This window comes from Phytophthora infestans, genomic scaffold (genome assembly GCF_000142945.1).
Source record: "Phytophthora infestans T30-4 supercont1.5 genomic scaffold, whole genome shotgun sequence".
NCBI lineage: Eukaryota > Oomycota > Peronosporomycetes > Peronosporales > Peronosporaceae > Phytophthora > Phytophthora infestans.
In genome coordinates, this window is record NW_003303754.1 from 2,727,380 (window position 1) to 2,742,982 (window position 15,603).

The window sequence follows — 15,603 nt, forward strand, 5'->3', positions numbered from 1 at the left end:
GCAGATATGTCCCCAGAAAAAATATCTGGATAAAAATTTCAGTGGCCAAGTCGTTGATTTAGTGAACGCGCAGACCTTCGTGGGGTATTTGTCGGCAAGCCCACTACCAAGGAAGACGTCGATAAGCTGGTATCCTCGGAGCTCCCGGACAAAGAGAAGTACCCCGAGCTGTACGATACGGTGATTTCCAATATGCTGCATGGACCCTGTGGTCAACAGAACCCGAACTGCCCGTGCATGAAGAACGGAAGGTGCTCCAAGAAGTTTCCAAAAGCGCTCGCGGACGAAAAATACTATACCCCCAGGCGACGTGTGGCCCCAGCTGCCCTCTTACTAAAAACATCCTCGAAGAAGTTCCTAGAGGCTATTGTTCTTCGCCGCAATGCACAACTTGGCTACAAACTGCAATGCAAACCTACATGTGCTAATTATTATAAGGCCTCATGGAAGGTACAGTTGCAAGATTCCCCCAAAATACGAGATGCGTGAAATCAGCTCTGGGTTGGGGGAGAGCTCGACGTTATAACGATCGCTTGATTGGCTTTCGTCATCGTATTGGAGTTGCAATCGTCAACTGCCCTCCAGTTACTTTTATAACGGTGTTGGGTTCAGTATACGCACCGATTTAACTAATCGTACGGGCGCGTCTGAGGTATAAAGTAGCATCAATACCTACTGCGTGGAGGAGCGTATTCGCGCTTTCTTCGAATTGCTTCTAACAGATTAAAACAGATGGGATTGCCCATTATTAATAATGTATGAAGGACTTCAAAAATTAGCGTCGCTAACAGGGTAAACGATTCTACTGCAAGAAGACAGGAGCCAAAGCATTGGAGTGCAGGAAGAATAGGTCGACGAGGAATATGAACAAGTGACGTAAGCGCAAGCGTCGGATTTCGAATTCACGGATGCGAGCGCGATGACCAAGTTTAAAGAGCTTGTCCACTCGTGGTGCAAGCTCGCACATTACCAGTGTCGGGGGCAACCGGAATTTTAGCAACCCGAATAATTGGGGATGAGACTAAAATCAACGCAGCTGCAACGGGCATCGTCAGGTTGAAGCTGATCGACGATATGTAAATGCTCCAAACGGTACGTTGCTATGCTCTTTCGACTTACTACTGGTATATGACACGTATAATGCAGTGTCTACATTGTGTGACAAGGTGCGCCAAGCACATTACCCAAATAACAACCAGACTTGCTTCTCCATTTAATACCAACTTTGGCGCAATGGAAGCGAGAGTCCACAGCCGCGCCACGGCCGCGGTATCCAGCTGAGGACCCTACCAAAAAAGCGGACGGAAACAGTGAAGCTGCGTAAGTAATAGCCCAAATGACTTGCGTTTAGCAATCAGATGCAATACACAAATTTGCTTTCGTAGCCGTTTTGCACGTGACCCTGTCAAAAACGATTTATTCCCAATAAAACAGCCATTTGAAAAAGCACGATGTCGCGTATGGGCTTTACGGAATCTACTCATCATGCCGGATATAAAGCATGTGGGTCCATAATACGTACGATTGCAGGATCTTGTACAAATTTACAGACACCGATCTTTTTTTTCCTATACAAATTTTACGTTAAGATTTTTTTAACATGTTTGATATCAAGCATGTGAAAAATAGTCTGTGTATTCAAGATTTGCTCTCGTAACGGAGGGTTTATTGTACTAGTGTTTAGTTTACGGTACGACATCGACTTTGCCTGGGCTGGGGTCAGCGCCGCAAACAATAGTCCCAGAGTCATTTTAATCAACTAGTGTTTAGTTTACGGTACGACGTCGACTTTGCCTCGACCGAGGTCACTACCTCAAACAATTGTCACAGTGCTAACTCACCATTAAAATAGTCATTACAAATGATGTCCATTTAAAATTATAGTATCTACAGGAGCATAGAATGAGGTCTGAAGCCGGTTTCTGGTCAAAGCATTTTCCGGTAAAACACCCACGTAGTTCAGGTTGATACATGGGAACAGTCATACAACATTGCAATATTACTTGAATAGTGTAGTACTTCGATACCTAGCCGAGCGCCACCGCTTCACGGCAGTGTGGCGAATGCATGTGAATTACCGCATTTCGCCTACCTTCCGCTCGCCACGGGCTCGCTGCGCTACTCGCATGGCTAGCTGGTAAGCTATACCAAAGGCCCATCTGTCACACAGCACCTTGCGCTTGAGGAAGTTGGATTCCGAGAGCGTACAACCCTCAGTGAACAGTAGCTAACAGGTCCCTTTTGCCGAAAGGTATCGAAGTGACCAGTTTATTATAATGTAAGCTGTAAATTGAATGTTTTTTAAGGTAGGCTAAGCTTGCGTTAAATAAATAAAGTATAAATCACTTTAGTAAAACTATGTCGTCAGTCAATGGTTGGCCTCTGACGACCGTGGTACCATGTACCATATATCCCTAAGTGTGACGTATCACACTTCATGTAACTAGGGGTACCATTGGGTTACGTACTCCGTTACATCCTCCCCCATTTATGTTCCTCTTACCGACCAATCAGAATGAGGAAGTGTACGTCACAAACTCTGATTCTCAAAGTCCACATACATCGACTTGGTTGCGCGAACACGACGTAGGCTCAATTTACATTAAGATCCTCGAGCAGCACCTGAGCGCTCTTCCACGTCGACCTTTAGCATAACCCGTGGCACTGCGAAGGGCTATGTGGACACCCGCTCCAAGGCTGTTACCGGATAGGAGCAGCCAAGAGAGCAAAGCCTCGCGGCAAAGGCTCTGCACTTCAGGAGGCTTCTAAGGTGACCTCGGAGGCGATCGGTTCATCTGACGACGCGGCAGCTATCAAGTGTGCATCAAGCGCCGCAGTCTGTCACTTTCGGTCTCTCCAGACACGTGACCAAAACCTTGGTTCGCTGAGCGTGAATTCGGTTCGGGCAGTGAGGACGAGAAGGAGTCCAGGAGCCCCCCGGAGCCCACAGGAGCAGCGCGAGTGGGGCACACTCCAGATCCTAGCGAGCACGACGACGACAGTGTGCACTCGCTCGACAGTGACCACGGTGACCCCAGTCCCAGGACATCTGTGCGCTCTGAGAGTCCTGTCATCAAGGCTAAGGGGTCTTCGAAAGCTGGCGACGACGAGGAGGAGGAAGCCCCCAAACATCTCACGCTCGCCGAGGGGCTTGCGCGTGTTAAGGCCGCCAAAGCCAGCGCCGAAGATGCTATACCGTCTAAGAAGAACACGGCTTCGAAGTATCCACTCCGCGAGGAGACGAAGAATGGGTACTCCTATCGGAACCGTTTCGGATCATCGGATGAAGAGGAAGAGGAGGCGGTTATATGTGAGCCCTGGGAGATCACGAACGACCTTGACAAGCAGGGGTACTTCCAAGCTGCCCAGCGCATGCGTGGAGGTCTGGTAGTAGCACCTGTCAGCCAAGGAGCTGCTATTAACTCAAGAGGTTATTGGCCTCCCGAAGGGAGCTCTGGGGCAGACCTCTTTCTGGCGATCCTCGTCGCGCTTCGTGGATCTGCTGGTGGTCTCACTTCTAAGGGCGTTTACGAATGTGCCCTGGTCCAGCAGGAGCGGTTCTTTACCGACAACTTGGATGCGGCCCGGTGCGTGCTTCTCGCGCGGCGCCGAATCCCTCTGAAGGACTTTACGACTTGTCCTGAAAGAAGCCCGAGAATCGGGGTGGTCTCTACCCTCTCTGGGGCTACCCCTGAGTTCTTTCTGAGAACTGTCCCAACTGGAACTTATGTGAAGACATCTTCTGGGCTTCGCTGGAGTCTCTCAAGTACTCACTCTCGGAGTCACGGGGACGCCATGAAGATCAGCTGCTGTCTCGCATCCTGGAGCAGCGAGATCGTCGTATCCGATTCGCCCACTTGGTCAGCAAGCGCATGCTGCCAAGGGACCTTCTAAAGCGCGCGCGGGTACGGAGTGCCGTCAACGTCTGTACTCCGTTCGGGCAAGTATCCGCGAGCTACTTGGGAAGATCCCGCCCCTTTCGTTCCCAGATTGCAACAGCCTTCGGGCAGTCTATCAGCAGCCGTTCCATCATCTCACATGAGTTCTCGGAGTTGCCATAACCCCTTTACTTCACGAGGATCTGACGCTTTCCGCGAAGCCGCTGCTCCTGGCGTATCCGCTCGTTGTAGAGGACGTCCCTGTAGTGGCGAAAGTTCCCTCATACGAGCCAAAGTACCAGGCACTCCCGGATCGCTACTCTCGTCCGAGTGCTACTCCTGCTGGTCCGACGCAGGTCCCTGAGGTTGACCGCCTTCGCTAACGCGTCCTCGTGCTTGAGATTGCACTTGGCCTTGGGACCGGCGGTGATGCTGACGCATAGCCCGGGAATCAGGGCGTGCTCGCTCGTCTTGTGGGCCGCCTGGACCTGTTGGAGCATGACGTCGCGAGCCTACATCTGCGGGTAGACCGGCGGGCCTCTTCGTCCGATCGTGACGAGGCCTTCCGCACGATCCGCGTCCGGAGTCGCATTCGGCGCACTCGCAGTCGTACGCGTATGGTGTGTACCTGACGTACTCGACGCACTCGGCGTATGGCTCCTGTGTCTGTTCGTACGGGGCCGCTGCGTACGGTCTTGACCACAGCTTTCCGTCCAGACGGAGGCTTGGGTGACCGCTCCGACTCCCTCGTCGACGTCTGTGGCCGGCCCTCGCTTTGCGGAGTAAGACCAAGGTGGGTTGGCGAGTCAGCAGCCCCCTTCGGATCATAGTATTGCTTAAGACGTCCAACGTGGAACGTCAGGTGCGTCGTCATTGACTTAGGCAGGTCGATGGTGTACGCCGCACCATGCCTGGCCAGGACTGCAACGGGTCGATGAAGCGGTGCTTCAGTTTGGCTTTGCCACAGAGCCGATTGTGTCTAGTCGTAGGCTCCTTGTGTCTAACAGCATTAATTCACCCACCTTAAACACAGTTAAGTTTTCTCTTTCATTTTTGTCAGAGTCCTCCTTCTGTCTGTCCTGGGCCGTTAGCATGGCATCGCGAGCCGTGCTGATCAAGCTCAGCTTGGTATCCGCCAAGTATTCTACTTGTTTCCACAGCGCTCCCGGTCTCCCCTTTGAGAACTGGGACGAAAGATCTTTCCGAGCCTCTCCCCCAGTTAGAATATATAATGCAGTGTCTCCTCGAAGCGTGAGATGCACTCTAGGGTGACGGAAGCCATTCAAGTAGAGAGGCGTGGACTCCGTGGACGCGTGCGCCGTGTTGCTGAGAGCAAACGCAACGACTGGAAGCTACGTCGACCAAGTACGTAGGGACCCCGCGCACACACTGCGCAGAGTGTCCTCGAGCGCTCGATTGACGTGCCCCGTCTTGTCGTCTGTCTGCGGCTGATCCGCAGTGGACATCTGCTGACGAGTTCTAAGTAAAGGAAACAGCGTTTTCTAAAACGCGGCCGTGAACCGCAGGTCCCGGTCCGAGACAATCATCTCCGGGAGGCCGTGATAGCGGAACACACCATCGACGAACAACCTCGCGGTCCGTTCACCTGTGACGGTAACGGGTGCTGGAGCAAGATGTACCATCTTGCTCAGCCGACATCAAAATATCGGTGTTGCCGTGTCCGTCGGCGGGCGCTCAAAGATTTGGGCAAGACTCAGCGACTTCCAATAGTCTTGGATCCACCCAATAATAGAGGAGACCATACTTCAACTCATATCGGTGGCGCGCGAACGATGTCACGACGAAAGCCAGTCGGACTTCGCGTTCGTTCCTGCAACTAGTAACTTGACGAATAACGGGACAGCCGCATCGCCCTGATACGTCACGCCTATCCGATCACATAGATCCGTTGTCACCCGTTTGATGTGGGCCAACGCGTATGCTAGACGCCGTGAGAGGGCGTCCCCAAGCCCGTTGGGCTTGCCCGTCTTGTGCCCAACGCGGAAGTTGTACTCCGGGATGAAGGGCAGCCACGTCGCCATCCGTTGGGAGCGGTGAGGCGAATTTATCGCCGTCCTCAAGGACTCGTGGTCTGTGTAGATCACAAAGGGCCTTGGGCCCAGAAACAAACCGAAACTTCACAAGGGCATACTTCATTGCCAGGAGCCATTTCCGTGGACAGGGTATTTCCGTTTGGCGGCTTCGAGCTGCCTGGACTGAAACGAGACTCGGCCGCACCGGCTTGCAGCAATTCACTACCGCTTGCATAGTCGGAAGCATCGCAGACGACGTTGAACGGCTTCATCTCGTCTGGCAGGGACCGGACAGAAGCCTCTTGGAGACTGTCCTTGGAGATTGGCCTTGAAGCTGTCCAAGGCATCTTGGTCGCGCCAGTCGGTGTCCTTCTGAAGGAGGCACATCAAGGGTTTAGTGAGACTCGCGTACCCTGCGCTGTACTTGCGAAGGTAGTTGGCTATGCCCAACCACTTTCGAAGATCCTTTCGGAATTGGGGTGTTTGCCATGCTGCAATGGTCTTGACCTTGTCTGGGTCAGCTCGAACGCCTACGTTGCTGACGAAGCAACCAAAAGGCTTAATCGCTAGTGCCGCGAAGACGCACTTGTCGATGTTGACGTAAAGCTTGTTCGCTCGCATCACGTCCAACACTCGACGAAGGTGCCCCAAATGCACCTCCATGACCGTCTTGCCTCCCTCACCGCGGTTATGGACGAAGCTTCCGTCGATATACGCTTGTATGAAGACACGCAATGGCCGAAACAGCTACGTCATCAGGTGGTTGATGTCACCGGGGCGTTAGGCAAGCCCTGCGGCATGACGAGCCTCTCCCGAAGCATGCCCCATGGAGTGCTCACCGTGGTGAGCGGGCTGTCGCTCTCGCGCATTAGGATCTGATAGTATCCGGCTACGAAATCCAGCGCACTGTACAGTACCGTTCCAGCCATGTTGTTCAACAACGCATCCTTTCATGGGATTGGTTTCTGGGCCGGCAGCGTCGCGTTGCTCAGCTTGTTATAAGCGTGAACTAGACGCCACTTCCCGTTTGGCTTCCGAACGTTTGCGTTGAGTGCTGGGACTTTGACTCCCACACCATGCCTGCCTTCGCTTTCGCAGCGAGGAAGACATCAATGACCTCGCACTGTTCGCCTGGAAGATGCCATTGTCTCGTGTCACAGTACGTTGTGCCAGGCACGATACCGATCTGATACCGTACGCCTCTATCTAATGGGAGTTGGGTTGGTGGACGCTTGTTGACCACGTCCGCGTACTCCGTTTACCAGAGGATACACCGGATCTCCGGGGCTCTTAAGGATCTCAGAACCCGAGCGCGTCCGACGCTGCTTCCTCACCCCTTCCAAGCCGTTCTAGTCCAAGACAGAGGAGGGGGAAACGCCACCCGAGTGGCCTCAGATCTTATGAGCACCATCTCGGCAACTTCCCCATCCTTGATGTTGGCCAGGAAAGTCTCGACCGTCATTTCCTCGGGTTTAAAATCTCTGCGGCTTCTGGCAACGGCTCCAAGTAGACACCAGATTCCTTGGCGGGTAAACCGGTCTCGCCATCGAAGATGTAAACAAACGCTTCAACCGGCCGTGTCGGAGGATCCCGGGCCCTGGACTCCGAGTCACTGATAGCGACGTCGATCTAGACGAGGTTCAAATCCGACTTTCAGCGGCGGCTTCGTCGTCGACGGCGACCGTGACGTGGAGCGTCGATACTCACGTCTGGGGACGTCGTGGTGCCGACTTCTGAGGCACTCAAGGCCTCATGGCGAACAACGTTAACCGCACGGGGATCGCATCTGGCGTCTTCCTCTTCAGCTAAGGTATGTGCGACCGTGTGTGATAACTGCAACCGGGCCAGTAGAATCGCGTCACCTGCCGCTGTGTACTGCTTGTTTTCCGTATAGTACAGACCTTGCACTGCCGCTGACGCCACTTTCAAATTTGATTCACCTCCACCCGCTCGTCGTCCATCTTTAGCTGGTGGGTGGACGGTGGAACGTCGCCATGCAATGGTGTACCGGTCTAGGTGAGTACATCTTTGGACACATACAGTAATAGTTAGCAATGTGAGCAACCAGCAGAATAAGCATATTCCTTACCGTGTCTGCAAATTTGGCCATCCCCACTTGTAGTATCTGGGCTTGCAACTGAGCGATGAAACCGGCGCGACCTGCCGGAGGATCGCCTTGCAACTTGCAAACGTCGCGGTGCGCAATATAGCAGTTGATGATAGCCATGTAAAAAAACCATGGCCAAACGCTTGTAATACTTCCGAAAGCGTAGGTAGAGTTGCAGCGAGTAGCGCTGGAGACGAAGTTGTCGTAGACATCTACCCCGCATATACACCGATATTACGTCGTCATGGCGGCGGGGCAAGGCACCGTCTCCTTCTGTCCTTGTGTACCTGGAAGGCGCCGCTCTGTTACATTCAAATAAACTACATGGTCAGAAAGTAGTAAGCTGTAAAAATAAACTGAATAACTTACCACAAGAGCTCATTGCATAGCTACTTCCACACGCCAGCATGTACATGATGGTATTGTCGGACCAAACAAGAGCGGAGAGCTTCGGAACAGACTTTGACACCACAATCTGGGTTGTGCCACGAGCGGTGTTTTTCGGACTTTTTTTTCTTTTCATGCTTCAACGATGGAGGAGACCCTTTCTAGTTAGCTTGAATGGTCCCCACAGAATAGACGTCCCTCTCTAGAAGTTGTAGCGAACTTTGTATCGATGTATAGAACCGATCGGTTGCCACCACGTAGAAAACCCCGTCTTTCTCAGTAGGAAGCACAGCGTTCATGTTCCGTAACGTTGCTGCTGGACCAGAGCTATCGTCCACAGGATCCACTTCACTCTTGTCACGTCTATTCGCTCTGTGCTTTTTTCCACAGTAAAGCTCCGACCTTCACACGCAGTTTATCTACCATTATTCGTAATTGCACATGCGTGATATCCAGCACGGCGAGAAATTCAACATTTCAAATCCAGAATAATCCGACATGGGTTAGTCCAATACAAGCATAGCATCAAGCATGTGAGACTTTGTCATCGAAAAAAAAACTATGCATGGAAGCAGACGCTATCGGGAACACGTACCGGAGGCAATAAGATGTCTTCGCACAGCACGTCATGAAAAGTTTCGTCATGTGACAGCGTACCTGGCAGCCGAAGATCGAGGTGGCGTTAGCGGTGAAGTCTGTTGCCCAGAGGAAGCACCTTCCGATGTCGCCATGGGTCCACGATGTGCCTGCGCTGTGTTTGTTGCACATGGCGGAGATGGTGTTGCTATAGTCCAAATCTCCACCAACAGACGCATCGCTACAAACAATTACGAACATGAAGTGTGAGAAGCACATCGTACGCAAAACGCATAATCTCCTCACCTGACGGCTTCTTCATCAGCAGCAACGTGTGGGCTCGCTGTCCACACAGATTCGTCAGCTCTTCAGCTCTTAGACGGCGCGCGCTTACGCTTACCTTTTGCTTTGGCCTTGCCAGGCGTCTTTGCCGGTATTTTCTTCTTCGCCGCCTTCCTCGGTGTTGTGATCTCTGCCGCTGTCGCCATGTCAAACTCAGCGTCGCTATTTCCATGGTCTTCTACTGTTTCCACGTAATCTTCGCCTCCGCTGTCACTCCCATCCTCATCAGTAAAAGCAGCATCGACAGCAAGGTTTTCTGCATACAGTGCTGTGACTGGCGCCTTCCATTTCAATTGCGGCGCTCTTGCCAGCAAATTGTAATACCCCACTAGTGCACCCTTCTTCTGGTACGTAGCTGGGGCAGGAGGCTTGCGTGAAGCCACTGTCATTCTAGGCCGCCTTCCCGTTGCTGCTGACGTAAGAGCTGAAACAAGCGGTTCATCCGCAACTCCGTCGCCAAAGTCAGCATCGCGGTCATCCGTACCGTCGACATACGCACGGTGCTCTTCAAGCAGGCGGGATCGTTCTGCGCCTCCCTTTCCCTCGAGACGACGTAGGAAGGCCTCCGCTTCAGCGCGCGTGACGCGGCGGGGGGGCATCTTGGTCCCGCGCTCTGTTTTGGAGAATAAATGGATGGCTCAGAGGCTTCTAATTTAAAGCACTGTCATTACGACAGCGTATCTCCAAGGAACTTTCTCTTTGCAGTTAGGACCCCAAGCCCTGTACATTGGGGACTAAACAGACTAAACGCCCATTCTATGACGACCCCCACATGCTTGGGGGGTGAGGGGGGGGGTTAAATGACTCTGGGACTCAACCCGACGCCGTACCGTAAACTATACTTCATCAAGTGGCTACCAGACATTACGCAATTCCATGTCTATGGTTAAGACTAGTCGACAAAACCATTTCAGGAACTTCCTGCTGCTGCTGTCAGTTAAAATTCTTCTAGGATGCGACAGAGCTGGTTGTGCTGACTATACTGTCTAACAGCAGCGCCGACTCACAGGAAGCTTTAAACGGCGGTGTGGGTGTAAAAAACATTCGGCGCCTAAGAATGCAGACAGGGCCAACAAAGGATAAAGGCTCTGGCAGGTCGGAGGAGAGAGTACCTGAGTTTCGCGAAAATTGGGGCTACAAAGCTGCAAAAATAGCAAAGAAAATACTCACTTTCAACAGCCAGAAAGTCAAAGAAACAACATTGCGAATGTTGGAGTGGTGGATTCGAAACGTACAGACGCCGCACTGGCTCAATCGGTGACCAACATCAACAACAAGATACCTGAGATAAACGAGGGGGCGGTTCTGTTAGCAATGACCGCTCAGTACGGAGATGACGCTGTGATCAAACTTCTTCAAAATACACAACGTCCCGGCGCGTCTCAAGTTGCTAGGATGGTTAGAACCACCCAGTTCGATGGCTGGATCGAGCAGAAGAAAACCGCGGGTGGAATCTACACTTTTCTGAAGCTGGACGTTAAAGATGCTGATGTTTTGGCAAAACCATTGCTGCACACCTGGATCTCGTTCGTGAAGACCAAGCTCAAGGAGGATCCGTACGACTTCGCGCTTTAAGTGACAAAGCAGTACGAAGAAGACGCACTACGTAAAATGCTGATGACAGACAGCACCACGGCCAGTAAGAGAGATATTGCTAAAGGTTTGGAGTTTGCGCAGATAAAGAAATGGCTGACCACAGGAAAAGCGGAAGATGACGTCTTGAAGATTTCACTTGTACCTGCCGACAAGGAGCTCGGGCTCCAGCTCTACAAACCTTTATCTCCTACGCGACTAAGCATGAGTTTTTGGTACTCAAGTTGGCGAAGAGGCACGGCGAAGACGAACTACCTAAAATGCTAGTTAGGGCGAAGTCCGACTCTGATTTGGTATCCATGGCTGTGAAGTTGGAATCGACGCAGTTTAAAATCTGGAAGGAGAAAGGTAAAACGAGCGATGAGTTTTTTAAGATGCTTCGTCTAGACACCGACCAGAGTATCGACACACTGAAGAGCCCAGGCCTAGTTTCATGGTTCTCGTACGTGAAAAAAATTAGCGAAAACCCGACCGAAGTGCTGTACCGAAAATTGGAAATACGTTTTAGCGATGCAGAGATACTGAAGATGTTTTTCGCTGGGAGGAAGGACGGCACTTTAAAGTTTTCGTTGGGTCCAATGGTCCGCTTGATCAAAGGCAATTGGCTGGGTCAAAAGAAAACTGCAGAAGATGTCTTCACCGATCTCTCCCTACACAAAGATGGCATTAATTTTTTTGAAAACCCGATACTGGTAACTTGGTTCACCTACGTAAAAATTATGCACCAGGAGGAAGCAGACAACGTGATGTCGTCGGTGATGACGAAATATTACGACGATGAAACAGTGAAGAAGATGGTTACCCACAGCTCGATAACAGGGAATCTTAAAGCCACGGCAACACAAGTGGTTTCTGAACTGTGGTTGCGCGAAGGAATGTCAGCACACGAGGCTTTTAAGGTTTTGAGGCTAAGCGGGAAAGGCGACAACGCCTTATCGGATCCCGCATTTGGTACATGGGTCTCATACTTTAACAAGTTGCAACGCAAGAAGATGAATCAAGACGAGTACGCTATTATAGCGGAGCTATCAAAGCATTTCGATAATGACCTAAATCTTGCACGAGCACTTAAGGCTGCAAAGACCAAGCTTCAGGTAAGTGGTACGTCAGGTCCGATTGTCGCTCTGCAAAATTTGCAGCTCAAACAATGGATGCAGAGTAAAAGCTGGATTCCGCGTGAATTAAAAAAATACCAAGACCCAAGGTACGTAGGCGTCTACCTTGATTTCCACGACTTCTACACAGCTAGACACTGAAGTGAATCGAGGATCGCCTACTCGTCGACAAGAACTCTTAAGTAAACAGGCAGCCACCACTTTGACGACATACGAAATGGTATAAAAAAAATCGGTGTTTTTCTTTTGTTTATTGAACGGTTTTGAAAGACAGGTGAGGAGACCAGTTTGTTAAAGGCACTGCACTAAAATACGTAGAAGAGACGCAACTTCCTACTGTACATGTAGTATAACACCTACTGTTGGCTTGATGCATGCACGAAAGCTGTCGACTTTGCCAAAACATCGGCAGTATTCAGCTTGTGGATTAAGCATTACAATAATACCTGTAAAACAGAGCTGTTCCGGCGGCATTGTCTTCAATCAATTGTATGAAAAAAGCTCAATCAGAAACACGGCAGAATATCACGTCGCTAAAAAATAGTTCGAGCCCCGAGCGCTATATAAAGGTAGCGAGTGGTTAGATTTAAGCTGAGCGGTTTTACAGTCCGTCTTCGGTAGTTACGAAACGAGCTGACCGATAGGACGTCGTATCACCATAGTTAGGATGACGCACACTCCGGTCTCAGCTCGAGATCTCACTCTCAAATAATCAGACCCTGGTGCAGAGATCTCCATGGACTCTACTGCGTCTCCTCGCCAACAACTCGATGGACAGTCAACGAGGCTTCGGTCTCCCATTATCCGCCCGATACACGCTGACACTTGCGCTATCGAGCTGGATACGAAACTCCCTCGTCGGTGTAACTGGTCAATTGAGAGCTTTCGAGAGGTGGACATCGGGTCTCTTCCGTGGTTGGGCTGGCTATTCATCTACGCTTTCGTTCAATTCTACTTCTCCATCAGTCGATGTCTCGCACTTAAAGCGCTAGTGATAATGCACGGGAGTGCCACGGACTACACGGCATTCGTCAAGATATCAGCGTTGAGTCTCGGATTCTTCGAGGATTTCGTGTGCACCACGTACTTCGCCACCGCGTTGTGGATATCTGATACTCTCAAGCAGATAGTGGTGGAGCGATACGGCTCAACGAGTGGATTGAGGCTAGATATTGCTGGAAAGATTGCCACATTCACGGTCTCGTGGGTGTTGTTTATGGCAATGATGGCGCCATTTGTAGCTGATATGATGTTGGTGGTATACCGAGATATGCGCTTCTCGTTCCGTCTCCTCGCCTCTTTGATCAAAGAGAGGGAATACCTCAAAGCCGCGCCGATATCAACGGACGAGGTCCAGACAGCTTACGTGACTGCAGGCTACCTCTTCGTTATTGCTTCATTATTCGCGATAGTGCGAGTCTGGGCCAAGTGGGCAGATCTCACACTCTGGAACCCGACGCAGATAGTACTGAATCCCGTGAATAACTCAACAATCGGGAAATTATCCAAGAGAGGTGCAGGAGGTGTCAAGTACGACGCACTTGGTAGAGAAACTTCAACAACACGATACCAAGTTGTACGCGTTGCTGTCGTCATCACGGGTCTTGTGCTGCTGCCTGGGATTGCCGTGGCAGTCCGGAGCGCTTGCTCGCCGCTCGTGGCGTACGCAGCGTTGAACGTGACACTGAACGAGTTGCTTCTCCACATGTTCGAACCTGCCCCCATGGAGGTAAAACTTGCAAACTTAATCGAGAATTTACCGTGGGTGGAAGAGTTTATCGACAAGGCCGAAGAACATGAGCGCTTTGGAGATGATACACTTTTCAGACGCACCACAGGATTCAAAGGAGAGCTGGCCTTTAACATTTCTATTGACAACGACAATCCGCCAAATGTTTTAATCATTGGAGTGGAATCTTTCCGGTACCGAGACTCGCGGTACCTCGTCGGAGAGGAAGACCCGTCAAACCTGTTCAAAGGCTCAAATTTGACAATAACGCCGAATTTCGACCGATGGGCGAAGCGAGGCGTCGCCTTGCGCAATATTTGGTCCAGTATCCCCACGAGTCGGTCTCTGGAGAGTGTGTTGTATGCGCAAGTCCCGTATCACAGCAACACAGAGACCGGGATTACTGGAGGAAAGAGAAACACCAAGCTCTCGGGTTTACCGCAATTATTCTCTGAAAAGGGATACGAAACCTACTTCACCACGGGATCAACGTTAGGATTTGATAATTGGGACACCTTCCTGCCCTCGCATGGCTTTGACAACGTATGGGACGCCGACAAAATGAAGAGAATGGCGGAAAACAATTTTAACATCAGAAGTCAAGACTGGGACAATGACGAACACCGCGGTTTCAGCTGGGGTGCCCATGATGACCTCAGCTTTCGACTTTTAGGAGATTTTCTACTCGAAAATAGAGCAAAACAGGTCGAAAGGGCCCGACAAGGAGAGCCCAAAGTGCCCATGTTCGTCACGCATTACACCATTTCGAGTCATGAGCCTTATGACTCACTGCCCAAGTGGTACGAAGAGTCCGAGAAACCAGACTTTTCGGCCATGTACGAAGGTGAACAGCACGCAGACAGGATCAAAAGGTACATGAACGCGCGGTATTTTACCGATACGGAACTCGGCAAGTTCATGGACCGCATGCACAACCAGGGATTCCTCCACGACACCATCGTTGTCATCTTTGGAGACCACGGACAGGCACCCGAGGTTGACAAGTTTAACTTGCACGAAGAGTCTGCGACGCGCGTACCTGCCGCTATCATTGCTGAAGGGCGATTGGGTAATGCTGTGGGGCTTGTGCTTAATGACGTAGCCGAGCAGTACGATCTTCTAAATACTCTCGCAGACATTACTGGGTTACCGAAGGGAGGATTCCAGCAAAATGGCGTCGGTCGGTCACTGAAGCGTAAAGCTTCTTCCAAAAAGCATGTCGTGTATAGTAACGACCCGCTGCGCAAGATGGCGATTGTACGAGGCCACGAGCGTCTTCGTTATGACGAAATTACAGACTCAATGATGCTGCACGACACGGAAACGGACTTCCACATGACAACGGATCTGTTACCGCTCCTTAAACCAGAAGAGCGTGCTGAGTGGGAAGCTTTGCGAGAGGATGGACGTCGCATTACCGCATACTTCAAGAAGCGGTGGGACGAGAACTGTCTCCTCGCAGTCCAGTGCGAGAGCCTTAGTTGACACTGTCAACTTGACAGTTGACCTTACCGGCAAACCGGTAGCTGACATGGGTTTGAACGCTTCGGTCTTATAAGTAATTGGGTGGGATCGTCTCGTCGATGAAGAAGACGAAGCGGCACGTATGCAGACAGCGTTCTGGTCTGCAGTGCTCAAAGAGAAACGATGACGATACGCAGGAGTCCATCTCGGCGTACGAGCGAGAGGAAGCGCAGAGTCGTATGTGGAAATTGGTTGCCTAGAATTTTTAAATGGAAGATCGGCTGATCTGCAATAGTAAAAAAACACATGCGGATGGGTCTATTGACACTAGTCAAAAAAATTCCATCAATATCGATCAAGCAGAGGTGCAAGTGCACCA

General features: G+C 51.1%; 1 protein-coding gene across 1 annotated transcript; it reads left to right on the top strand.

Moving 5' to 3' along the window:
- Positions 1-11,215: 11,215 nt before the first annotated feature.
- Positions 11,216-15,245, top strand: PITG_04274 (sulfatase-like protein; the record flags this gene model as incomplete). The annotated part of the gene is made up of 4 exons (XM_002905881.1): positions 11,216-12,010; positions 12,074-12,120; positions 12,489-12,520; positions 12,748-15,245. The coding sequence occupies 4 exons, from the start codon at positions 11,216-11,218 to the stop codon at positions 15,243-15,245; spliced, it is 3,372 nt and encodes a 1,123-aa protein (XP_002905927.1).
- Between the last annotated feature and the right edge of the window lie 358 nt (positions 15,246-15,603).